General features: G+C 57.4%; 2 protein-coding genes across 8 annotated transcripts in view; both read right to left on the bottom strand.

Annotated features, from left to right (window-relative positions):
* Positions 1–17: 17 nt before the first annotated feature.
* On the bottom strand, positions 18–11,082 carry Msantd1 (Myb/SANT DNA binding domain containing 1). Of its 5 annotated transcripts, XM_048784080.1 has the most exons (6): positions 8,864–11,082; positions 7,460–7,624; positions 7,107–7,160; positions 6,028–6,292; positions 2,284–2,559; positions 18–548 (listed from the first exon to the last, which is right to left on the bottom strand). In XM_048784080.1, exons 4-6 carry the CDS (start codon positions 6,279–6,281, stop codon positions 308–310), a joined length of 771 nt encoding a protein of 256 aa, XP_048640037.1. In that variant the 5' UTR covers positions 6,282–6,292; positions 7,107–7,160; positions 7,460–7,624; positions 8,864–11,082; the 3' UTR covers positions 18–307. The 5 variants fall into 5 exon arrangements, with proteins under 5 accessions (XP_048640037.1, XP_048640035.1, XP_048640036.1 ...); XM_048784078.1 differs by lacking the exons at positions 7,107–7,160; positions 7,460–7,624 and having other exon boundaries at positions 8,864–8,948; positions 10,960–11,082; XM_048784079.1 differs by lacking the exon at positions 8,864–11,082 and having other exon boundaries at positions 7,107–8,857.
* Positions 11,083–11,216: 134 nt separating this feature from the next.
* The window catches only part of Htt (huntingtin), a 136,503-nt gene continuing 121,548 nt past the window's right edge, over positions 11,217–26,171 (bottom strand). For 2 of the 3 annotated variants that reach the window (XM_015481901.2, XM_048784076.1), the window contains 10 exons: positions 25,074–25,204; positions 24,813–24,942; positions 23,037–23,192; positions 20,240–20,430; positions 18,529–18,643; positions 18,226–18,439; positions 17,819–17,924; positions 16,134–16,296; positions 15,804–15,964; positions 11,217–14,972 (listed from right to left, as the gene is read on the bottom strand). In XM_015481901.2, the coding sequence (XP_015337387.2) occupies positions 14,759–14,972; positions 15,804–15,964; positions 16,134–16,296; positions 17,819–17,924; positions 18,226–18,439; positions 18,529–18,643; positions 20,240–20,430; positions 23,037–23,192; positions 24,813–24,942; positions 25,074–25,204 (1,581 nt within the window). In that variant the 3' untranslated portion in view covers positions 11,217–14,758. Of the gene's footprint in view, positions 14,973–15,803; positions 15,965–16,133; positions 16,297–17,818; positions 17,925–18,225; positions 18,440–18,528; positions 18,644–19,119; positions 19,202–20,239; positions 20,431–23,036; positions 23,193–24,812; positions 24,943–25,073; positions 25,205–26,171 lie in introns of those variants that run through there. The other variant, XM_048784077.1, reaches the window with a different exon arrangement.

The following is a 26,171-nucleotide window of genomic DNA, read 5'->3' as shown; positions in this document are numbered from 1 at the left end:
GAGCTCTGCTTCCAGGCAATAGTGAAAAGTACACATTTAATATCAAAAGCCATTTCAGGTATCATCGATAAGACTACCGTGGAGGGTGGGTTCTAGACACTCTTACTAGGAGTGACCTGAGAGTCCCTGGTCTTGTCCAAGGAAGGACATTAATGCTGGAGACAGATAGGGGTCTCATGGTTGCCCAGGGCCCATGGGGTCCTCATCAGGGACGTCCCTACCAGGGGCAGCCCCTGGAGGCCGAGTGGAAGCCTGTCCCCTCCGCAGGACCCTGCTGCCCGGCTGCGGCCTGGCGGTTGCAAGCGGCCTAGCCACTGGACTTGGCGATGATCTTCTCCAGCAGGCTCATCATGCGCTCCTGCAGCTGCAGGCTCTGCACCTGTAGGATGTTCTGCTGGTCCAGCACGCGCCGCACCTCGCGGCAGGTCTCCTCCATGGCGCGGCTCAGCCTGCGCTGCTCCTCCAACATGGCCTCCAGCAGCCGCAGCTTCTTCTTCTGCAGGTGGCAGCTCTGCACCTTGCGCTTCTTCACGGGCCGCTCCTCTGACCTGCAAGGAGTGCTGCTGTGGGCCGCTGGCCAGAGACCCATGCCCACCCTGAAGGACAAGTAGGGTCTCCCAGGCCCTAGGAGCAGAGCCCCTGCTCAGGCCCACCAGCCCACACATGTGAGGAGGGGCTGGAGCCCACCCACCACGACAGTGGGTTGGTAATGGGGTCAGAGGCACCCGGGCCTGGGAACCAGCAGGCAACCCATGATGGTCCACAGCCGAGGTCTGGGGAAGGTGGGTGCTCTGGGCTGTAAAGGGCACACGGCCATGAAAGCACCAAGCCCTCTGAGCTGGGCAGGCAGGAGGCCCAGCCCCAGGGAGAGATGGAGGCTGAGTGTGTGGGGGTGCTGGGAAGTATGTGGCCTCCGTGCTCCTACAGGGAAGCTGGACACTATCAGGCCCAGCTGGCCATGCACAGGTGGGAAACGGGTCCTAGAAGGAAGGGCCTGAGGCTGGAGACCCCTCCCACTCCCAGCAGCATGGAGAGGGGACCAGCATGCTGAGGGAGACAGGAGGACAGACAGCTGCAGAGGGTAGAGGCAGCCCCAGGCAGTCTAGCCTGTGGCTGTCCCACGGTGCTCTGTTGTCAGGGTGGCGGGCATTGCTGGTTAACAGCCTCGCTGGAGAGCAAGGACTGCCAAGCCCCACAGACCCCAAGGCCCTGCCCTGGTGCCTACATGTCCCCAGCCTGTACGCTGTGTTCTAAGCAGAGTGGGTGACCAGCCAGCCTTGGGGATGGGAGAGTGGGGCCCCATCCCACCCGGCGTGGTGCCCCGGGCAGCCGAGTCTGGGAATTAGGCTCAATAATCCATGGGAACAATTGGCCATAAATCTCAGGCCTCGTGTTAATTGGGTCTGGCTGCAGAAAGGCGTTTTTGTCTGGGATCTTCAATGAGAAGTTCCCTCCAGGGAGGGCACTGGGTGAACTGAGTAGCGCGCCCAGCACTGGGGATGCTGGCCGAAGGGACCCTCCTCAGAGATGACTTCCTTGCCCTATCTGCCATCAGACAGACTTGATGAGCAGGGTACAGGGAGAGACTGACTCAAGGCCACATCTTCCTACTCTCATCAACCGATCAGCTTCTACTATACCTTGGAAGCCCGTCCTAAATGTCCCCTTCTCATAAGTGGCTGCTTTGGGCTCCCTGGCCTGTCCTCCACAGGGACCTCTCCTGGACACAGCCTGGCTGCCAGTGTCTGTGAGCACCCTGTGGGCATGGTCTGGTGGCTTACGCCTTCCTGTGTTAAGTGCTGGTGCGGAGGGGGCAGGGCCCGCCCACCGCCCTGGAGGCTCAGCCCTACCTTCTCAGGTGCCTGCGGGGCCAAGGGTGGGGACCAGGGTGGGCAGGGCGAGCACAGTGGGGCCAGCTTGTCCTCTCCCATGCTCCTGGCAGCCCTCTGAGGAAAACACGGAATTATCCCCATTTTACAGAGGGAGGCTGAGGCCAGAGAGGTCAAGGAACTTGCATCAGCTCCAGTGACGGAGCCGGGCACGGAGCCGCCTGCCTGCCGACACTACGGCCCTGCTGGCCGGGGCTGGCCTGGCCTGGCCTGGCCTGGCCTGGAGGCAGGCACACACTGTGACTTTGGCTGAGGATACCACACCAGGAGAACGGGCGCCCTCGCCATTCCCAGCCCCTTGCTCTGCCCAGCTGGCCTCCTGGTGCTGCCTGGGGGATGGGCAGAGGCGGGGCGGCGAGGCACCTGGTCAGAGAAGGAAGAGGGGACACACTACCTGAACTTAAGGGACAGTAAGCTGGAGGAGCTGTCGGAGCCATCGTCCTCGAAGCGGCCTTCGTAGGAGCACTGGGTATACGGTAAGTACAGAGGGGTGGACTTAGCGGACGGCGACAGAGACGCCTCGGTCTGGGACGTGGAGGGCCCCGGCTGCTGGCCGTCTGGTAGTTTGCCCTCACAGGACTCAGGGACTTTGGCCAGAATCCTATCAATGGCTAGGTAATAGGGCCAGTCCGGCGGGACGGACTCGCTATCTGTCATGCATTTTAATTTCCTGCAACGAGAGACAAGAGCCAAGGTGAGAAGCAGCTGGTCCCAGCCAGCCCGCCTGGTCCCTGGCGGGGGCACAGGGCTCCAGGACCCCAGGGAGAGCCATGCTGGGTCAGGCAGGAGCCACTCTTGACCAGTGCGGTCCTCCCCAGCAAAATCAGCCAGGCCCCAGGGTGCAGGTAATACTGGACTAGGAAGAAGCGAGCTTTGGGACCTGCTTTAGATGTGAAGAGGGAAGCACACACCCTTCCATGAGCAAGGGCGTCCACAGAGGCTGGGAACTTGGGCTAGGTCCTGTTTCTCTTTGCTTTTCTGTAGTTTATAATGGCAATGAACCCATAGTACTTCTTATATGCTTTAGTCAGAAATAATAAAAGATCATAATAAGCTGTATAGTTCAAATACAGTCATAAGGTTTCATAGCGCCACAGTTTTCTGACCTCAGGGAGAGAGGACCATGGGACACAGGCATCCACAGCTCTGAGTCCATATCCTGTCCCCACCGCTGCTATGTGAACTTGGACAGGTTCATTAACCTCTCTGAGCCTCCAGTTTTGTATCAGTAAAATGGGGATAAAGGAGTAAGCCCCTCAAGGCTGAAAGGAGGATTTAAGAAAGCCATGCCTGGTGCCTGGCACACAGGACTCTAGCATCACTCTTGCTGAACCTAGCAGGAGGTCATGCTGCGCCCTAAGCCCAGGCTGCTGCCTGTACAGCAGCCTGGGTCCAGCTCTGGAATCTGCAGCCTGACCTGAGGCAGTGGGGCAGGGCCCCTGGGCTGAGGGTCTTCACAGTGAGGCTCTGATCACCTGAGAGGCCCTGCAAGCCCCTGGATCGCAGCCTTCTGCTGGGAGGTGAGGGCTGGGAGACGGGGCCTCAGGGCAGCTGGGCAGCTCTGGCCAGGCCAAGGAAGTTGCCACAGGGTGGAGTGGGTGGGGGAAGCTCTGCCCACCAGGTCCAGCACCTCCTAAGGCCCAGGGTTCCCCACGTGTTTGCTAACCTCATCTGACCCCCGAGCCTGGTGTCACAAGTGCCCTCCCTGAAGCCAGGGCCCACACCTGCAAAGGGGCATGCCTCCGTTTCCCCACACGAGGCTGTCCGCCAGGGTGTGGCCTCTGCTGACCCTGGGCACTGGAGATGATGGTCTGGCCAAATGAGTCACACCCAACAAATGGGCACAGAGAAGGGCTGCTGATCAGGGTACAGGCACCAGCCAGCTGTAGCAGGAGGCTCCCCAAGGCCCAGGCTCCCTCCACCAAGTGGAATAGTCTCTGTGGAAAGCCAGGGACAGATCACAGGAAGGCCAGGCTGGCCTGTATTCCTGCCCCCAATCTACCCTGGGGGCATTGGGAAGGCAAGGCTTACATCTGGTGCCCACAGAGGCCTCTGCCCAGTCTCCTCCAGAGACCCCATTCTACTCCCCAGAGAAATGGGGAAAAGCCTGCCCTCAGCATGGGAGGTCCCAAATGGTATTCCGACAAATCATGCTCCACAAAACTCAGCCACCTTCTCCAGCTTCCTTAGCCTGACAACTTAATATGTAAAGAGCTCTTATTAAAAAAAAAAGTCTCTGTTGTGGGGAGGCTGGGAGTGGGTAGATGAGATCTAGTCACCCAGCCAAAGCTTTGGCCAATTAAGGACTATTGTCAAGACCCTCTCCTGCTCTGGGCCTCAGTTTCCTCAGGAGCAGCCAAGGGAGAGGTGTGCGTGTGCTTCTTAAACTACGAAGGCCGAGCACCCATAGCCCTGCACAGGGAGTCCGAGGGAGGCTTTCAGGATAAACAATGAAGAGCCCAGCCAGACGCTGACTGGGGGAGGCCAGGGACATTGCTCCTGAAGAACTGAGTCAGAGGGAGTCTGGGGAGATAGCCAGCATGGCCGCCCACCACCTTCAGAGTCCCTGTCTCACCAGGCATGTGAAGGGGCACTGTGGGGACCAGGAAGGCCAGGCAGGCCAGACTACGAGTTGCCGTCCCATGCCTGTCCCAGCAGTCACCAGACTTCCTCACATCCTGGGCCCAGGGCTCAGGTTTGACATCACCTGTGCTAGGTGACTCTGATGTCAAAGACCCCAAGCAGCTGCAGGACTGTGGTTTTGGCTCCCAGGCCTGGTCAGGGACCAGGTCAGAAACAGGCCTGGGACAGGGACAGGCTCCAGACGGTCTCCTCCTGGGGCCATGGAAGCAGAGCTGGAAACAGAGCCTCATGGCCTTTGATCCATGACCCTAATGGCTCTTCCATAGCTCCCAGGGCAGCCAGGGGCCATGGGACAGGGATGGGGCTCTCCTCCAGCCTTGGTGGAGGCATCTCCCCACCCGCAAGCGGGAGGTGGGACTTCTCTCTCGCATGCAGTGTGGCTAAGGTGCTCACAGGCCAACCCGCAGGGTGCCCTCTGTCTCCAGCACCCTGGCCAGCGGAGCTCACCTGCCTGCCATCCCCAGAACCTTGCGAGCCTCCTACTAGACAGCGCCCCTACCTGGGATACAGCAGGCTCTTGGGCAGCCCCAGCCTCAAACTGCATAGACACAGCTCCTGCTGTGACCTGTGCCCCTTGTTCTCACCTCCTCAAGCCCTGACCTTCACCCCATGCTGTGACTTTTACCCCACACAAAACCTCCTCATGCCCACCCATGACTCTCTAGATGGGCCAGGCCTCATGCACTGTGAGGTCTGTGGCATGGGGCCACAACTGCTCCCTCTTAGATGCCAGAGCCACCCCAGGCCTAGGAGCCATCTTTGGTCCCCACCTGCAGTCCCCTCTAAGGTCCCCTCCAACTACCGGCCAGGGACAGTCAGCCTGCGATGTGACAGTGGCAGAGATGGGGACCAGGCCTGGAGACTCCCAGTCAGGGAGTTCAGGAGTCAGGGCTGGGCTCGACTTCTTCTACAAGTGAAGTCCTGTCCATGAACTGGGCACTGTCTGGGCACTCTGGGGTTTTCCACATCAGATCCAAATGCCATTCTTCCCACCCTGAGGCTAGCTCTGTGCTGGACACACAGCAGGGGCTCGCTGACGCTGAAAGTCCCTGAGCATCAGGATGGGACAGGCCCAGGAGCTGAGCCTCCTCACTCTGGCCTCTGTTTCCCTGCTGGGCTTGGGGGCTGTGGAGGGGTGGTTCAAGCCTGGCTGACAGCTTGTCGACACTGGCCAGGGTGAGAGGGGGTTGGTCAGGTGGGTGATGCCTGCACGAGGTGTCCACCTCTGAGGCATGGTGGGGCAGTGAGCAGGTCCAACGTGTGTCCCTGGAGCTGCGGCCCAGCACCAAGCCCAGACTCAGGAAGCTGAAAGCCCTCCCAGCCCAGCCACCCTGAGATTCCCTGACCAGCTTTCTGCCCTTGCTGGGCCTCAGTTTTCCCATTTCCCAATGGGAGGTTGCACAGGTGGTTTCTGAAGGCCGTCTCTTCCCACAGGGCCCAAGTGACAGGTAGGCCCCTGGCCAGGCCACATGTCCTCCCACCCCGAGGAGCCCACCTGTACTGGAAGGTCATGTTGGTGATCTTGATCTTGATCTCCTCGCCCAGCCTGCGCTCGCCGGTCATCTCGAAGAGCTTGCTGGCCATCTTCTCGTACACCTTGGCGTTGCGCTTGGTCTGCTTCAGCTCCTCGAAGAACTCCTCCCAGACGAGCATGAGGCCGCGCATCTCCGCGTCCGTCCAGTTGCGGGCCCTCCGGTGCTTCTCCGTCTGGGGAGACACAAGGTAGCCGGGCACTTCGGCTGCTGCCATGCTGGAGGCACCTGCGGGGAGGAGGATGGCGCTCAGGTGGGGCCCCAGGCCCGTCCCACACACCATGGGCGGGAGGCACCGCAATCACTCGCTTGAGGCAGCTCCGCGCTCAAAATGGGGCCTACATCTGACAGGCAGGAATTTAGTTAAAAGCTTTTAAACGGGAAACGTCATTTTGATGTCACGTTTCCATAGCAACAGAGCAACTGCATAAGCTACAACAACAGAAACCTTTTAACTGAAAGCGCAGGAATCGGGGCCGTGCTGACGGGCCATCAATATTGTAGCAAGCCAGCGGCCGGGCCCAAACCCAGCGGCCAGGCGGCCAGCCCTGCCTGCTTCTCGCCTGGCCCTTGGGCCATGCAGAGAGGGTTCCAGCCATGCTGGCCAGGCTCCCAAAGGCAAGGTCCGGGCAGCAGCCCCCACCTCAGCCCCACCTGGCTCATAGAGGCCAGGATGGGCCATGGGAAGACTGTCAAAATGGAGGCATGGTGGGGGAAGGAGAGGAGAGATAGGCAGACAGGGAGCCTTCGATCCCCGGTGCTGACTGACGAAGTGGCTGCTGGTGCTGGGGGTTCCTTGGCTGAGAGACCCTCACCCTTAGGAGGGCCCTGTCAGGTAGAAGTGAGGGGGGGGGTCCCGGGTCTTGAGGACCAGCACTTCTCAAGAGACCCTGCCTCTCCTGTCCTTTGCTCCTTGCTTCTCTTGCTCCACCCACCAAACACCCTGGGCCTCAGGTCACGTGGGCACTGGGAACCCAGGCTGGTCAGAGCCAAGCCCTGCCCTTAGTGCAGGTCAGGGGCACACGGACACTGACCGACTGACCTTTAGCATAGGCTGGTTTGAGGGCAGCACTGGATAGCGAAGGCAAGTCCTGTGCTGAGAGATGAGGAAGAGCCACTGGAAAAGCTGGAAACGTTCAGAGGACACTCACTGGAAAGAGCTGGGTGGGGCAAGGGCAGCAAGGCAGGGTGCTGCCTGGAGCGTGTCAATGGGCAGGGAGACACAGAAGTTTCCAGATGGTGCAGTGTGGGAAGGCAGGGTCAGCCCGGGGAGTGGGCTTCTGTGCCTGTGGGGCTGAGTGACTGAAACGCCAGGAGGAGTGAGCAGGCCCCTCAGTCTCAGGAGCCAGGAGGCAGGGGTGGTGGAGCTGGGGGTCTGCAGAGGGGATGTGTCACCTCAGGGTGTCAGTGGCTGACATTCAGAAGGTCAAAACCAAACGAGACTCCATGGAACTCAAGGTCCCTCTGCTGGGCAGCCCACGGTGGACATGGTACCAGCCTGATCAGCTGCCCACTGGCCCAGTGCAACGCTGCTGGTCTGGTCCGGCCCCTGTGCCAAGGCTGAAAGAGCAGCACAACGCTGAGCAGGCAGGAGGCTGAGCCTGCAGGAGGCACTGTCTGCACACAGGCAAGCCCAGGAGGAGGGCAGCTGGGGTGCCTGACCCCACTGTTCTGCCCGGCATGGAGGCAGTACAGGATGCAGCCAGAAGGGAAGGGCCTGGGAGGGCAGCAGGGTGCCCTGTACTCCCTTCACAGTCCTCAGCCACTACCTGGCCTAGGCATCAGCTCTGGGGCCCAGCTGACCCCTTTCTCTCTGGGCCCTGGGTGTCATCTGGAGATCCAGGGACACTGTCTCTACCCGCTGGCTATGCAGTGCTCCCCAGGGAGTTTCACAACTGCTGCACTCCTCCCATAGGGGCACCCATGAGAGACCTCTAATCCCACTCTCTGCCACGTTCAGCCATACTGCTGGCCTGAAGGCTGGCTGCTGCCCCTAGTATCCAGCTCCCAGAGCTCTCAGGAGCACTGGCAGAGGGCCCAGAGGCCCACTCCTCCAGGCAGCGGCTCCTGCAGACACAGGGTCTGTCCCTTCTGAGGGGCTCCGCCCCCTGCCTTTTCCTAGTCTTTCTCCAAGGGCAGAGGTAGGGGCAGGAACTGCAGTCCAGGCAGACAGCTTTTGACTCCATTCCACGGACTCGCACGACCTTCCTTGACAACGTCCCTCAACCTGTCTCCTCATCTCTGTAGTGGGAAGGGCAGGACCTGGCTGGATGATTCTCAGTCACCCAGAAGGCCTCTGGTACAGCCCCTCCAAGCCCCTGAGGACAAGGGGCCCTGCTGCCATCTCCCTGCCCCTTCTGTGAATCTCCTCAGAGCTTCTGGAGAACACAGAACCTGGTATGCTGTCCTGATTGAGGGACAGCTGTTGGCCAACAGGTGTCACTGCTGTGCTCAGAGCCCAGCAGCCAGACTGCTCCAGAGAGGCAGCTACATCCTCGGCTTGCCCAAGTCCCAGTGGGCACAGGGTGGCAGAGCCACCCTAGCAGGAGCTACCCTATAGTTAACCATGCTTTAGGTAGCACCTTCAAGTGGTGAGGGTGGGCTTCACCTTCTCTTCTCAGACCTAGGGTGCATTGGAAACCCTGGATAGGGTGTTCTCCGGGGCTACTTCCGGAAGCAGCATCCTTGCCTGAACCCCCAAGGACAAGAATGAACTGGGCTGGTCAAGGCAGGTGGGCCAAGCCCCAGCTGTCCCTGCTAAGTGGCTCCATCTGTCTCCCGAGGGGAGGGGCTCCATACCTTGGCAGAGTTGCATGGCCCGCTGGGACTCTCAGTCACTGTGGGATCAGAGTCAGAGGGCCTAGGGCTGGGCACCCAGCAGCACCTGCAGGGGAGAGGGTGCAGGTCAAGCCTCAGCTGGAGCACCCCTAGGAGGCCGAGGCACAGGGTGTGGGTCCGCGCTGGTCCTGCTGTGCACAGGCAAGGCCCACCTCTCTGGTCTTCCTTCTACAGGAGGTGGCGGGGGCCCAGCATCTAGGGTACAGGTGCTGCTTAGCCTGGTGGGCTGAGGGAAGCCAGACCCACCCAGAGGAGCAGCAGGGCTTGTCCCAAGTGAAGCCCAGAGCAGGAAGTACATAACCCATGGGGAGAATCTGGAGGTTGAAGAATTCAGAACTTGGCAAAGGCCAGGAAGCACCAGGAGTGTGTGGGTGTGGTGGGGTACCTGAATGTAGTCCCTGGGGGGCAGATGGAAGGGCCGAGGCCACGGGGCCTTGAGCACTTGAGGAGCTCTAGGAAGGGAGGGAAGAGGTGAACCAACAGTGGCGGGTGGGAAGGGTCAGATGCCCCTCAGGTCTAGTCAGCCCCAGTAGCTCCTGGGGCCTGGCTGCCGATCCCAGGGTGGACGACACAGAGCCTGTGGGTCTGGCTCATGTCCTGGCCATGGCCACCTTTTCCTCATGCCAACGAGGAACACAGACCCACAACTTTTAGCCCTCTTCTGCACTCGACAGGCCCCTGCCCTGAACCAACAGCTCCACCAGGTACCCAAGGGTCAAATGCCCGTCTCCCAGGTGGGACTGAAAGCCCTGTCTCTGCTAGGCTGTGACAGGAAGGGAAGAGCAGGCTGTGAGGCTGAAGGTCTTGCAGACTTCAAAGAGCTGGGTCCCCTCTGTCCACAGGCCCCTGGACCATGGACCATGCTGCTTACAGGCTAGCCTCGGGGCCCCCACCACTGTGCTGCCCAAGTGGGGTTCCCTGTCCCGGTTTGGCTGTCACACCATTCCAAGGCAGGACCCAGCTACCCTGGCCACTTGGCTCATCCACTGGGCAGGGTTAGTAAGTCTCCCTCTTTGGGAGACGACTTCAGAGAGCTTTCTGGAACAAAGCCAGCTACAGCTGGAAATGGGTGCCACTGGAGGCAGAGAGGGCGGTCCCCAGGACTTCCAAGCCCTCAGAGCTCCCACAAGCAGATGGGCAGGGCATGCTGTGGTGAGGGAGAGAGGGTGGCGGCAGGTTCTCCTCTGCTTAGGTGGTACACACATGGGGGCTCCTGCTCAGCTCCACTGGTCTGGAAACACCAGCCATGCCAGGTATGCCAAGGACCTTCCTGTTTTCACCCAAACAATGGTGGTTCAGTGAGGAATAGGGTGCTTGGTTTCCCTGAAATGAGCAGAACTTAGCAAGTTTCAAAGGGTGAGGCCATCAGGGACCCTGGAGTTGTCACTGAGATTCAGGGCGTTGAAGTGACTCCAACTAACACTCAGTGCAACTGAGGGAAGAAACAGACTGGGTGGGGCCATCCATCAGGCCATCTGGCCGACGCTCACTACCCTGTGCTGAGAAAGGGGATTCCGCCTAGAACAAGCAGGTGCCGCCCGGTCCTGAGCTGAAAGGTCCTTGTGGTCTCTCCTGGAACCAACTGCAGGGCCTGCTCTGCGGAGGAACAGGGGGACGACGCCTGACAGCGAGCTGGAACCACACGGACCTTTAGTGAACACTAGTGCAACTAAACACCTTGCTCAGGGCAACCCTAACCCAAGATCTCACCACCACACTGACCACCAAGGCTCCAGAGGAGGTTCCAGCCAAGAAGGAAAGAGTCCCTGTAGAGCTAAGCAGAGACTTCCTGGGGAGGAGGTATTTCAAATGGGAAGGACTTACAAGCTAAAAAGGTTGGGAGGGGCACTGCAGACATGGTGGCCAAGCCAGGCCAGGGGAGAACAGCTGTGCTGGGGGACAGAAGGGTCCAGCTGGGACAGGACATCAGTGACCAAGGGGGCAAAAGGGTCAGTGAGGCCATGAGGGGACACCAAAGCCAAGGTTGTGTGAGGACACAGATCTTGCCACCCCTCTAGTGCACTGAAGCCAAATGTGGAGCAGAAACAGGGACACACCTGAGGTTCCTGCCCAACAAGCTCATGGTCCTACCCACTGCCAGAGCTTTAGCAGTCCACGTCTGCTAGGCAGGGAGCCGGTTGCACCAGGGCCTGCGGGTTCCGTCAGAGGCACCCATCACATGCGGACCTGGCTCCACAGTGTCTGCTGACTGCTGGGAGGCTGTCAGCACTGACCCCTGGAGAAGAGAGGGACAGTTTCCTCAACCCTGGAAAGCAAGTTCTCAATGAGCAAAGCAGGCCTCACACAGCAAATGTGAATGGTTTCATTGTTCCTTTAATTTGGATATACAATTTTTGCAGCAGTTTAAAAAATGTAAATATACATCTCACATCAGTCCTTCCTCTCGGCAGTGCACAGTCAGGTCTGGGCTGGGCTCCGGGACTGGCCCATCACTGCCCTGTTGGCCCAGCAGAGCCCACAACGTGAACAGCAGGCCCGATGGAGGCCCTAGACGGGAGACAAACCATTGCAGGCAGGTCCCTCCATCCAGCCTGGGGCAGAGGGAAGGGGCTCCCTGGACGGCATTAAAGCACGACAGGCACAAGGGGAAGATGGCCCTGAACCTTCCGCGTCGAGTCGCGTCGCGTTCAGTTGTCACATGGCTCTCAGAGCAAGTCCTTCCTTCCCGGCAGCTCCAGGCCCAGTGTGGGACAGTCCTCTCTCACCTGTGCCAGCCCGCACCGCCCACCCAGCCTCAGCAACTCGAGGTCTTTTCTTTGCCCAGAGGGCAGATCTGAGTTCATCCAGGTTGGTGGCGATGGTCCCAGGCACCCAGCACAGAGGGAGGGAGGGACAAAGCCCAAGCGAGGATGCCATTTGATAGGAAGGATGCTCACAGCTAACAAGAGGAAATGAGTTCCACCCCCACAATCCCACCCACGAGCTCGCTCACTCCAGATCCCCTCACTGGGGGTGCGGGGCGCTCGGCCTCCTGGGCTACGGCTGGCGTGAACTAACTTATTGCTGAGACCCACCAGCCGAGCTCCAGGCAGGGCAGCCCCAGATCATCTGGAGGAGCTCCCCGATGGCCAAGGGGCCCTTCAGGGGAGGAGCCTTCCCTGAGGCTACATTCCGCATCTGGAGGTGTTTCCACTCCAGTCTTTCCTCCTGAAGGGCACATGTGCAGGCCAAAAGGAGAGAACAATAAAGGGCCCTTGGCAGTTGGAAAGTCACCTCCGTATGGGGCCATCAGTGGAAGGGAGGCACATTTTTGGAGAAGAAAACATGCTTAAGTGCATTGCCAAATAATTCTACCCTGGTTTCATTAAAATCTTTCCTGATAGTACCAGCAGGAAAACAATAACCCACCCTCCCCTCAAAACCTTAACAATCAAAATGACACTTTCAACAACATTTGGAAAGCTGCAGACTAGGAGGAGCTTGATGAAGTGCCAGCCTTCTGCAGAGCTGACAGGGAGGGCGGCTTTCTGTAGTAGGGCTCGCCGAGGCCCACTCTGAGGGGCTGGAGCCACACCGCCGACTCCTCGGCAGGTCTTCAAGAAAGGTCCACCTCCAGGCAGAACGGACACTGCATTCTTGGAGGCCTTGCATATTTGTCTCGAAGTGTGTGTGTGTAAATAAAACTATGGGTCTGGACTTGTGCCTGTATCTGCGTACCTCTGCATGGGTGCGACAGCTTCTCTCATGGACTCCACGCGCACACAGGAAGGTGTTTGGGTTGCATCGTCGCCAGAGCTGGGTTTCAGGTCACAGGGTAAACGTGGAGGTGGCCAACTAAACCTTGTAGAACCCAGTAGTAAGCATCCCACGGGGGTGGCCCCAAATGTCACATTCACAGTGCTGCTTCTCACGAATGTAAACATCTAGCCGGGAGCAGTCTCCCTCCAGTGCTTCTGCACAAGCTGCTGAACAGCCTGGGGGTGGGCAGAGCTTCCGTGGTTCCTGACTCTAGAAGGCAGGACTAGGGGACGCTGGGACAAGAAACGTGAGGCCCAAATCGCTAAGGGAGAGCTGGTGACTTTCCTACTTGTCACACAGATTCTGTAGCTTCCCTTAAGATTCTCCTCTAAAACCAGATCCATTTCTACCCTTTCTGCTGCACTGGCACCAGGATGGGTGATCCCAGCGTGGGGAAGCCTCACGGTGGCTGAGGCAGTGGCTCGGATGGACTCTTCTGATGCACTGTGTGCCGTGCAACCCCGCACCCCGGCTGCCCTTTGCAGGAAATGGAAGGAGGCTCAGGGCCTCAAGATAGCAGCCCACAGACCGATGTGCAGTCAACGGACTGCACAGACTGAAAGATTTCTCCTCCTCTGCAGGCTCCAGAACACCTCCGAACGACCCCCGCTTGCCACAGTAAACACCTGGAACACCAACCATCAAGAGCAATCAACCAGCACCACTGACACCAGACTAGCCAGGCTTGCCTCCTGGGAACTGGGAGGCAAAGCGCCTACCTGGGCACGGCCCAGCAGCAAGCAGAGTGCTCAAAGCATGCCAGTGAGCCAAGGGCATCTCGCTATCCAGGGTTTTCATTTCATTTCAACAGTTTGGCTATTTTAGGCCTGGAAACAGGAAGCTGGTTCAGGAACCCAGGGCCTGCGACACAAGTGGTGGCTGACGGGGATGTGGAGCTGACCACTCACTGACCCTTCCCTCGGTACTACCTCATCCTGCCTGAGATCAAGCCCTATTCCTGGGCTGGAAGGGCCCCCATGCATGATGCGAGAAAGGGGAAGAGGTGTCTTGCAGCTGCCAAGACACTGAGCTTTGCTCTAGACCAAGGGGGGGCGGGGCAGACAAGGTATAGGTCAGAGACACCCATGAGGCTGCCAGGCCAGGCCCCCCGTCTGGGCCCCACTGTGCAGAAGCAGCAAGAGGTCGGCACATCCAGCACCAGTAGGCCACAGCCTGGGGCCAGCTCAGGACTGGGCTGCAGTTGTCAGAGCTGGCAATTCTGGATGCAGTGGAGGCCACTCAGAGCCAGGCAGGGTGACAGGGAAACCACGTCCCTTATGAGTGGGAGGACTTCTGCTGCAGACACCTGGATACCAGCACCTCCATCATTCTAACCAGATGTGAATGTGTGAAAAGGGGGGAGACGTGCAACCAAGTGCTGTCAGGTATGAGAAGGGCACGGGAGGGACCTGCCAGCTGGAGGATTCCACTCCACGGGTGCTGTTACATGCAGCACAGCCCTCACCAAGTCACACGCTTTACACGGGCATAGGAAGAGTTACGTTAAAATTAATCTCTTTACTGATATAATTAAATTTTAAGTCCTGAGAAGAAAACAGAGAAAAGGGAGAAGGGCACTGGGCGTCTGGCACCCCCAGCTCCCAGCTGCCACGCAACACAGCGCCTGTGCAGCTAGACTCTGGTGGCAGGTGCCCTGCTGGACAGGGCTGTGGGTTGCTCTTCAGGCTGCTGCCAGCGTTCCACCCATGGGACAGAGTGGGCTCAGGGCCAACTTGCAAGGGCAAGGACTTACATCCTGGACGCAAGGGCAGCTGTGACTTGGTGACAAGGTACAGGTGAAAGCTAGGAGAAAGACAAACACCTGGTCGACAGGCATTGCCACCAGCTGCAATGAGGACAGCGACACAGGACTCAGGCTCAACCCCACTAGACTGCATGTTCCCTATCCAGGACCCACACTGCCAAGAGCTTCTGCCACAGGGCAAAGACACACACACGGCTGGCTGGCTGCCCGCAAGACCCAAGCCAGAGCCACGGTGCCCAAGGCAGCCCCTGAGAGACAGGGCGCTTGGTGCAGGCTCCCATAAGCCCTGGCCCCAGTGGCCACCTCTGCTTGGCCTCTGCCTCCACAAGCTCTCAGCAGGTGGTGACCTTGTGGACATTTCGCAAGCAAGTCAGCAGTCGGTGGTACGGGCTCCCCGGTGCCGCGACCACCTCAAACACAGACTGGAAAGCCCTCCGGTCGAGTTCCTCCTCTATCTGATGTTTGTAGAAGTCTGTGGCAACCAGGCAGAAAAGGTTCACGTCCACCTGCTCCAGCTTGCCCATCCTGCTGACGACGTGTGGAAGGCTGGCGAAGGAGTCAAGGGAGAACGCTGGCAAAGGTGGGGACAGCCTCACTGTGCTCCTGGGGAGATTCTTTCCTGACCAGGCCTCCACGAGGCCCAGAAAGGATCAAGGGTGGCCAGAGTAGCCAAGGAGCATCCTGCATTGCAGTGTCAGCACCAGCAGATCCTATAACCCTCTCCCAGCAGGGCAGGGGCGTGGGCAGAGCTGGCCCAGGAGGTGGGAGCCCTGCAGGCAGATGCTCGCTCCTGGCACTCTGTGCCACGGCACTTACCTGGCCAGGCCACCTGGGCAGCGCTGGCTGGTGGCTGGTGCTCCCGTGTACCCTGCTCAGGGCAGGGAGGGCCTCTGCCTGGCCGACCCTCCCAGGCACGCCGGGTGAGGCTGTGCTGGTCAGAGGCTCCTGTGGTCTGTCTGGGGGAGGGCTGCCTAAGGAGGAGCTCCTGGCCACCAGCACTGCAGGATGGGTCAGGGGTGGGGGCTGGATCTTTACTTATGCCTGTCCCCAGGAGGGCCATCACACAATGAGAGCTAATGAGAAGCAGCACAGGAAAAGCCCAGCACTCCCAGGGTGCCCCGCCTCCCCTTTTTCCCCTCCACTGGCCATGATACTTCTGCCACACACCAGCCCCTCTGGGCAGCCTTGGTTGGCTCGAAAATGCCTGGCCTTCTGTCCTGTGTCCCTGTCAATGTTTTACATTCTCCTCGACATCTGTGGGGCTCTGCAAAGGTGAAGAAGTTTCTAAGTTTTCAACAAAACTGAACCCAGATGCCCTGGGACAGGCAAGGCCTGGCAGCAGGCAGAAACCCAGCCATGAGGACCAGGGAAGGATACATTGCAGAAACCCACGGGCTGGTAGACGCACTGACAAAGAAGCAGGAGAGGCTCCACATGGCCATGGCGACTGGGGTCCTCTGCGTGAAGTTGGACAGAGACAGCATGACCCAGTCCCGGACCATGGATGACTGCCCAGCACTGTGCAGAGTCTGAAATACCTGGGAAGGAGCGAGACACCTGAGCACAGGGAAGGGCCTGGGGGCGGGGCAGGGGGAGTGTGCATTGTCCCCGCACGGTCATCTTTAGGGGAGGAACCTGGCCCTCCTGGCAAATCTACTGGAAGTCGGGCTGACTCCCTGCCCCCTCCCCGTCCCACAGACAGCTCACCTTGTAGACCACAGTGGCCATGAACTGTGGGTATGGCTGCTGATTGGACAGAAACTCTCCAATGACTTTGTTCATGACATCCTGGGGTGGGAAGAAGTCATCCAGGAACTGAGGCAGGATCCTGGCCACCACCCTGGCTTCACAGGGAAAGCCCTTCCTGATCCTGGAGAAAGGGGTGGGCCAGAGACTCAGCCTGATCCCTAAACCCCAAACCTGCCTTGGCAGAGCCAACATGGAACCAGGGCCCCTGATTGGAAGGGACACTCCAACTGGGGCACAGGCTACAGCCTGGGTATGAATTCTGAAAGCAGAAAGGCCAAACCCCGGCTGTCCCTTGTCCTCCTCACAGGGATGGGGAAGATGACTGCCACTGGGTATAGGCTCAGGGCTTCCAAGTACACAGAGTGGACTTTGCAGAGGGGAGTGACTATCAGGTAAAGGGGTGGCGGGGTGGCAACATTACGGAGGGGAATTCTCTACGTCAAAATGGTCAATGACAGATCCTGTTGCCCTGAATCAGGAATGCTTTTCTTCTTTCCCAATCTGTACCCCAAAAGTTCTCTTGTTGATCGCCCTCTCAACAGAGCCGAGAGCCTGCCCACTGCAGCACCCTTCTCAGTGCTGACAGCCAGCATCTGTGATGACCCTACCAGTGCACACACGACTGTGTCCATGGCTATGAAGCACAGGAACTGACCAGGAGTCCTATTCTGTCACTTCAACCAGTACCTCCCACTTTGGCTGCTGGACAGTGGCCAGCTGAATTCTTGGGTTAATGCTCACTGGAGCAATTACTTCCTTGGCAATAGACTGTAAGTTCCTTGAGGACAGGGGCCTGGCTGTGCACCTGCTTGTCCCCAGTTGCCCCTGAGCCTGGCTGTGGTGGTACTCTATGAACATGCGGTGCTGTAACAGTGGCTGCAAAGCTCATTCCAAAATTCAACATGGAAATTTATCATGCTGGGAGGACATACAAGGTTCCTCAAAGAGAGTGCTCGCGGTAAAGTCCGACGGCTTCCCACTGCTAGAATGAGCAGTGATCACAGGCCGAGTGTGGTAACAGTTTTACCTGGACCAAGAGGTCTGAGGGGAGAAGTAGGGCATTGTTCTTGAGAGAAAGCCCAATAAGGCCGCACCTGCTCTCCAGGGCTGGTGAGTCAAGTTAGCACTGAATAAAAGTGCACTCTAGGTGTGGGGCGGGAAGGTCACACCCCTCACAGCTTTTCAAGATGCTTGTTAGTTCTGCCTTTACTCTTCCTAAAGCTGTCTCCGACACTGCTTCTGGGTGCCATGGGATCCCTCCCATGGCCCCTGAGGGCAAGAAGGACCCTGCTACCACCTGGTTCCTCTCTCAGGAAGGGCAGCAGGATTAGGGCATTTTAATTGCTGCATGCCCAGCCTCCCAGCATCTGACCATTTAAGTGCCCAGGCCACAGCCAGGACTGTAGGTGACGTCCTTGAGGCCTCCAGGAGAAAGGGACAAACATGGCGGAGAGCACCACAGTGCTGAGTCCAAGGATGGCCTCTCAACAGGAGAGCCCAAGCAGGATCAGGGTGTGGCAAGGAAATTGGTGGGACCATGGCAAAGGCGCCAAGAGGTGGAGCAAATATGCAGGCACCAGGCAGCTCCTTCTGGCTCTGGCTCCAGGGCAGTTCAAGGCTGCCAGATGGGCTGCGCCTCTTACCTATCGAAAAGAACAGACACCCGCTCCATAGCCACGATCACAGACTCGCTGTCGGGGGCCACAGGGTTTGGGTCAGAGGCTCTACCAGGGCTGGCTTTCTCCTTTCCTGAAATGAAAGCGCTCAGTGGAAGGTCATACAAGTGAAACCCCAAGGCTGCACAGACACTTCCCAGTGTGCCGGAGTTCCACAGATCATCAGGGGTAGCAAGGACACCCCAATCCTCAGCCAAGGGACAAGGGGCAGAGGGTTCTGAATCCTTCTGGCAAGTGAGGGGATGGCTCAGGACAACACCAAAGGTGCTGCACACCAGGGGCCTGGGCCGGTGTCCCTCAAGTGAGCACATTCCTCTCTCACGTATCGCTGAGCACAGTGGCCCTGGGCAAGTCTACAATCCAAGACTGCTCACCTGTGTACATGCAGGTGAGCATCAGGCCCAGGGCCGCCATGGCCCGGTGTGGGCTATGCACGTTCACTCTGTCCACACTCAGCTTGACCAGGGATTCTGCATCCAACCGGGAGAGCTGCTCAGAGAGCAGGAGGCGCTCCAGTCCTCGGAGGGCACAGTGGTAGATAGTGGAAGGAGTGGCCTCCTCACTGCCAGACAGCATCACCCCACACATCTGCACGAGAGGAAAGGCTCAAGAACTCCCCCACCCCCTGATCAACACCGACCTTCCCGCGTCCAGGAGCACAGCTAAGGCCTGCTCACCTGTATCACTGATGCTGAAAACTCTGGCCCCACGTCCAGAGGATAGTTCTCCATCAGGTAGAATGCAGTGGCACACATCACCAACACGTGCTGCTGGCTGTGCACATTCACGCAGCTGGAAAGGGAGCCGATGGCCAAGTTTAGCCACAAGCAGCCTGCTTTACCCGCAGCTAGAACAGTCAGCCCTTCCGTGAGCACAAAGCTACAGGCCACGCTTGCCCCTCCAGGCCTCTGCACTCGGGCCGTCTCCAGGGCTGCACACAGAGCCCTCTGTCCTACACAAGCCACTCTGTGCTGCCTGCCACAGCGAGGCCTGCAGAACCCCTCACACCAGGCAGTCCCACCTGCTCTTGAGGGTGCAGTGCTCTCCCTGTGAGGCACACACCACCTCATAATACTGACTCACGGGCTCTCCCAGGTGTCCCTGGCCTGTGACTGGACAAGTGGTCACTGAATGAGGGAGCTGTTGCACCATCACCCACACTCAGGGGGCCCACAGCATGCTCCTATCGGTCACTAGGAGGCCCTGCCTCTACTGCTTTGCCCAGGACTCCCCCTTCTGCTCAAGGAACTGAAGCCAGGAGTGCTCACCATCTCTGCCTAGACACTGCAGCTCCTGCGCCCCTCACTCCTCTGTGCCCTGGCAACTCTCAGTACAGACTGCATTCCTGCTCTGCAATCAAGAGGACAATGGGTAGCTAGGGCCCCCTACAGGCCTGCGCCACCTCTGGCCTGAAGGAGGTGGTCTCTGCCCTGCCAGGCCCCAGTGTGTCCCTGCCCACACACTTCTACACTGTCTGAATTTTGCACCCTCGTGGCATCATACCTATTGGATCTAAGACCCTCACTGTGCATTCCAAACCTCATATTTAACTTCACCCTTGATCCTCATGCCCAATCTGCATTCTGGTCAAAGAGGACGGTTGGTTTTTCCTACCAGCCCTCTTCTCAGCTCCTCACTCTTGCCCTCAACCCTGAGTCTAGGCCTGATGAAACCCGACCCACCCCTTGAGGTAGGTGCTGAAGTCAGCTCCCTGTGCAGGCACACACTCTGCCCCAGACCTCCCCAGGGCTTACAGGACACGTTTCTGATGAACTCCTCTTTCTCTTCTTTTCTTGGCTGGGGACTGAACACAGGGGTGCTTTACCACTGAGCTACATCCCCCCAGCCATTTGTGAGACAGGATTTCAACAAATTTCCCAGACTGGCTTGGAACCCGTGATCCTCCTGCCTCAGCCTCCCAAGTTGCTGTGACCACTGGTGTGCTGTGCCATGCCTGGACTATCTTCTATGGGGTCCTGCAACATATCTGTGCTGAACTCTACGTAAAGCTAAGGGAACATGAGATTGAGGTCAGAGCCACAAAGGGTGACCACCCGGGGGAGCTGCAATCAGGGTGCCAAGTCTGGCAGAGGATGAGACTGCTGTTCTTGCCAAGGAGTAACAGATGACTGCACCAAAGAGTGTGGCAAGTGCTGGGGCAAAGGCAGCAGAGGCAGGACATGCCATCTAATTGCGGGCATCCACACAAGTTTTTGGCAGACATTCCCATTCTTGTATCTCAGTGATCTCAGACACTGTCCCCAGAAAAGTGCACCCACCCAGTTCTCTGCCCAGCCCCTGGCCAGGGGCTGGGCATGCCCTCCAAGAGGCAGAACATGGCTCTTTCCTCAGCCTGTTCCCAAACTGTGCCCAGCTAGCCCCACTCACTGGGCTGCTCCTCGGAGGTTAGACAGGAGGTAGTCGCTGACAAAGGGGACGAGCTGCTTGGCCGTGTCGTCCAGAAGATCGCACTCCAGTACATAGAGGACTCCGTGGAGGGCTCCAATCTGGCTGGGCAGGTGGCTGCTCCTGAGTGTGCCCTCCAGCAGGCGGCTGACTGGCTCTGCCACAGCCTTGTCCTGGGCACAAGCACAGACACAAGCTGCCCGAGACACATCAAGGCTCCCATCTCAGTGGCCCACTTCCCCAGCCAAGAGGGGGCTGTCCCCATGCTACGGTGGAGTCCAGCATGCAGCAGAATTCTCAGAGTGGCCAAGACCCACTGAGAACAGGCTGCGTGCAGGGGTGGCCCCTGTGCCCAGCAGTCTGTGGAGATGGTAAGGTTGATGCAGACAGTAAGGTCTGCATAGACGCCTACCCCACTTCTGGGAGTCTGGAGGTTTGGCACGGACCCTCCGAGGTGCCCAGGGGACCAGCCCCAGTGAACGCCCTGGACACTGAGTCTCTCCTGGGCTCTCTGGTTGGCACTTCTACATGTGTTGCCACAGCTCCTTGCTAGGGAGTCAAGCATGTTCCCAGCCTCCACCATGAGGGGACTCTGGAAACGTGCCTTCTCCCGCTGCTGATTTTTTCTTTCAGTTTTTCACTGTAATAAATTTTAGCTCTGACATCTTCTAGAATGAATCTAAGGGTAGTTTTGGGACCCTATGCTAACTTGGCCGGAATGGCATCAATTCCACTGAGTATTTTCTACAGCTAGACAGTACACCCTCCACCAGGAACTCCAGTAACAGCAGAGAGGACTCCACAGGAAGAGGTGTGCAGGTGGAGACACGTGTAAATGGCAGTGCCTCAGGAGAGGCAGGTTCAGGGCCTCCACTGGACCAACAGCAACAAGAGGCGTCTGGCCATCCACTCTCTGGGGAAGTCTATACCTGGTGGTCTCAGTCTGAAGGAAGGTGACACTCTGCCACTCACTTCCTTTTTGTCCCCACCCACACCCCTGGGACTGTGTGGCACCTTCCTGAGGATTGCTCCCACCCAGGCCTGCAGTCCCACTTCTGCTAAGGGCTGCAGCTCTGACAAGAGCAGGTAAAGAAAACAGTGCATTGGGCGCAGTGCGGTCTGCAGCAACACAGCAGGCTGAGGCCCTGCAGCAGGCGGCCACATTCAATCTCAGAGGAACATTTGCGTGCATAGAAGGGGGAACCGGGGCCATGTGCCATACTGCCCTGGGGTCTGTTCTGGAAATCATTACTCACTTGATGTATCTGATTTAAACTGGCTGGGGATCTGGGCCTGAGCACAAAGCCACAGCTGGGATGAAGGCCCAACCCAGCAGCTGAGCTCCACAGGGGGAAAGGACCTCCCACGAGCCAGCAGCACCCACAGGGCACTTGCCCTGAAGAGCCGCGTTCACTCAAGGGGACCCAGGTGCTCACTGCTCCTGCTCCCTGCATGGCACCAGGACCCAGGCGAAGGTTACCTATGATAGACTGTTCCTTGCTCTAGCCTCTATGCTCAGTTATGGCAGATTCTACAGGGGCACAGTTGGGGAGGGTGAGAATGGACTCCACAATGTCCTGTGTGTCCTGTGCCTTTATCAGGTTGGACAGGACTGGATGGGGCACTGGAGCAGAACTCAAGGCATGTGGGGGATGAGTCCTGGCGGATTCCTCCTCAGTACTCCTGCCAGGGGTCTTGAGTGCCTGGTATATGGCGGCCACTCTTGTGTCCACTGAATAAATGAGTTTCTATTGCTACCAGAGAGTGAATAAGAAACATCACAATTACAGGATAATGCTAAGTGACAAAAAGAGCAAATACACACCTGCTTCAACAGTCTGGATCCTTCCCGGTAATGGCAGTGCTGACACTCTGCACTGTGCTCTAACAAGGGACGGGTCTGCAGGCAATCGCCTGCATGTGTGCACTCGAGGTCTGGACAGTGAGGACCACATGGTAATGGCACATGGGGCAGGAAGTCACACAACACTGGCGGGATTCTGATAAACTGGCCGCAGAATGAGGAACTTGTCATGGGGGCTCTGCTCCAGTGATCAGGATAATGTCCTTATCAAGGAAGTCCCAGGGAGTTGTCTGCCCTTCCATGTGAGGAAAGTAAGAAGGTGCCTGCTGCCAAGCAGAGAACAGCCCTCCCCAGGCACCACGCTGCCAGCGTGTTCATCTTGGACTTCCCAACTCCAGACTACGAGCAATCAATTTCTGTTGTTTATAAATCACCTAGCCTAAGGTATTTTGTGACAACACAAATGGGCTAAGACAGCCCAAAGCTAAGAATAGACTCTAGGATCCAGACTCTGGGAGTGGCATTAATGGTTAGGGTGACAACAGGTCCCCAAGGGGGAGACGGCGTCAGCTGAAAAGCATAGGGGATCCAGATCACATGGAAAAGTAGTGGGGCTGCCAGGCTGCAGGCAGACCTGAGAAGCCAGTCATGTCCCCCCCTCTGTGCTGTCCCTGTGCCATCACAGACTTGTGGCTTTGTGCGGACAGTCTATTGCAATGACAGAACCAAGGTGTACAGGAGTCCAAAACTGCACTCAGCCACAATGCACGCCACAGTGCCCTGTGGGACAGCACCGACAGGAACTGAGGCCTCTCTAGCTGGCCAGAGCTGCGGCTCACATGTGAGAGGGAGTGCAGCCTGGGTCAGGCATATGAGGGATGTGGCCATGCTCAGTACGTCTGGCCAACACCAGCCCCAATGCAGAGCAGGCCCGAGGGGCCTCCACACAGGAGCCTCTATGCCAGCTTGACTCACCATTCCCAGGACAGCAGCCGCCTTGCAGGTGGCAGGCACTAGGTACTGGAGGAGAATCTCGTCTTCGGAAGGGTGCACCCTCCGCAGTTCCATCAGCGTCAGATACATCATCTCAAATTGGTTGCGCTCAGTGAACAAGTCAGAGACCACGAGAAGCTGGAGACATTGGGACAGGAGGGGACAGTTACACTAGGAGCAACGTGAGCAACTCAGACCAAAGGCTGCCGGGGGCGAGGCACACCCTAACACCCATGGGAGAATAAAATACAGGCATTCCACAGGGGCCCTGGCTGGAAAAAGAACTCAGTGTGAACCTGGAGACCTAAAGCACAGGATGAAAGCCTCCCCGAGTGTCTTGTTTGTTAAAAATGCCTCTGCTACACACACCACACAATAAACACACCACACACAGATACCACCTGTGTATGTGGAGCAGACACACATCACAGATGGAGGCAAGCTAAGGTCACACCTGTGAGGGACACTCACCCCACACCCTCCCTATAGCCCTCAAAACCTCCAGGAAGAAAAAAGGGGGGGATCAGCTGTTTCAAAAACATGAGTTTTGGCAACCACTCTCTTGTCTCCCAAGCATTCCTGTCTCCAAAATCAGCTCTCACACCACACCTAGGTCTCAGCCAGGTGCCAAAGGCAGGCTGGAGTCAGTAACTCATCTAGACCAGCGTTCACAAGGGGCCACGGGGATGCGCAGAAACCCGAGCCTTTCTAGGGGCTTGAGAGGCAAAACCATTCCCATGATCATACTAACTTCATCCTTATCTCTCTCAGTGCATGGTGGAACTTTCTAGAGGTTACACAATACTAATACACTCAATGCAGAGCAGATATGAGGATCTATTTTCTAATAAACCAGACATTTGCAAACATGTAAAATAAAGCCACTCACTACTTTTCAAAAATTATTTCTTATAAAAATTGTTTAAAGTGGACTAAATAACTACTTCGTAAAACTTGTATTGCCAACCCTGTGAATACTGATATAGTCCACAGAAGCAAGTGCCCTTTGAGGTCCTCACTAGCTGAAGAGCTGTGACCCTAAGAGCTAAGACTCCTAATCTGAGATATTCTGAATGGGTGCTTCTCAGAAGGGGGAACCAGGAGTGTGGGGCTGTTTGCCACAGACCTGGAAGGGGCAGACACATGGAAAGTGAAAGCAAGGACATGTCACCACATGTGCACTGTGAGGGAGTGTCATACACTTGTGATCCCAGCCACCTGGGGGACTGAGGCAGGAGGATCTCAAGTTTGAGGACAGCCTCAGCAATTTAATGAGGTCCTAAGCAACTTAGTGAGACCCTGCTTCAAAATAAAAAGGGCTAGGGATTTGGCTTAGTGAGTTCAATCCCCAGTACCCCCCAAAATAAAAGAGTATTAACATTCTCTGGATTGCAGATGAGGAAAACCACCCTTTTACCAATTCAGAAACACTAAGGTATCAGCCTACAGCCAAGAGTCTGTAAAAGCTCTTTCAAAGGTTCCTTTTTTGGGGGGGTGGGGGTGGTTGGTGGTGCTGGGGTTTGAACCCAGGGCCCTGTGCATGCAAAGCAAGCATTCTACCAACTGAACTATAACCCCAGCCCTTCTTTCAAAGGTTCTTAGACACTATAAACCATGTGTGTGTGGTACACATGTGTCCCTGTGTGTGCATGCTGTTTGTGCATATATGCGGCGTCTGGTACATACATGTATGCTAGTGCCTGTGTGTGTGGTTGGTTACATGCTCCTGCGAGGGAAGGATGGGGAAGGTGAACTTACAGATCGAACCACTTCACTGATGAGCATGACGGGGGTCCTTCTGGCTGAACTGGACGGCAGGATCCAGCGGCTGTACAGTTCAAGCAAAAACTGGGAACAGGAATGGACATCAACTCCAGCCCGGTGCTTCCTGCAGAGTATAAAACATGGATGGATATTTTCCCCATACACAGATAACAGGTTCACTTCAAGAAGCACCACAAAACCAAACAACTAGTAGAATTTTCAAACTGCTTTAAAAACTAAAAGGCCAATGCAAACCTGGAGTTGACTGGAGATGTGGGTGGAGAAGCTGGCGTAGGGACGTCAGCCTCCTCCTCCTCTTCCTCATCCCACTCCTCCTCTCGTAGGGGTGTGATACTGTTACCCAGCCACACGGAGTGTATGGAAACCTGCCACAGACACAGGACCCTCAGCCTGGCACCCCAGGAGGCCTGAGGTTCCTGGTGGATAGGTGCAGCCGGGCTCTCAACACTGAGCACACAGCAGCTGGCTCCGCACACGCACTCCGAGCCCTCGAGCTGCAGCCACTGGAGCCCGAGGGCCTGCGGCAGGGTAAAGGAGCTACAGTTCCCAGGGGTGCCTGGATGCAGATTTGGAAACAGGACGCCCATCCGTGGAGTTTCTTTCAAACCTGGCCCCTCACAAGCAGTTCCTGGTGGTGTACCCCATTTGTTCAAGCTTATTTAAGAAGCCCCAATACTGCAAAGAGTGATGTGCTTACTTTGGAGATGGCAGCAGGAAGGTGAGGGCCACAGGTGGGGGAGGCGGGGCAGAGACAGTCAACTGTCCCCAGGAAGGGTACCCTGCTGCAGGAAGGAACCTGGAGCCTCACATCCTGAAACCTGGCTCCAGAACAAGTGGCTACTGAGCCGTAGCACAACCCCCAACCTGGCTATGCCTGCTGCTCTGAAAACCCCTGGGACCCCAGCATCCTGCAGTGAGCAAGCTGTGGGCAGGGCAGGCAGACTTGAGGGCAAGTCTCCACTGCCATATAGGAAGGTGATGGCCCAGTGACATTGGGACCTGATGTGTCCCAGATGGGCAGGGATGCGACTGTCCTTTACCCTGATACAATCCCACCACGTTAGTTTTGTGGACAATGGATACTGACACAGCCCTGACTGTAACAGAGCCAGAGGGAAAAGGGTGACCATGAAGCCAGTGTCCCTGAACCCACAGCCAGGGCCCTCAGCAGGCCCAGGCCTCTCACTCCATGAAAGTACATCACAGTTTCACGGTCACCACTGCTCAGGGTGGAACCTCTCTGCAAAGGTGACAGAATAGAAAAGTGAGCTGGCCCCAGAGTTCCCTGATCCAGCAGGTACGTGGAAGTGTCCCCACCCCCCACCCTCCCCC

This window comes from Marmota marmota, unplaced genomic scaffold, assembly GCF_001458135.2.
Source record: "Marmota marmota marmota unplaced genomic scaffold, marMar, whole genome shotgun sequence".
NCBI lineage: Eukaryota > Metazoa > Chordata > Mammalia > Rodentia > Sciuridae > Marmota > Marmota marmota.
The sequence above is the reverse complement of the archived record's forward strand: the minus strand, read 5'-3'. Positions and strand labels throughout refer to the sequence as shown.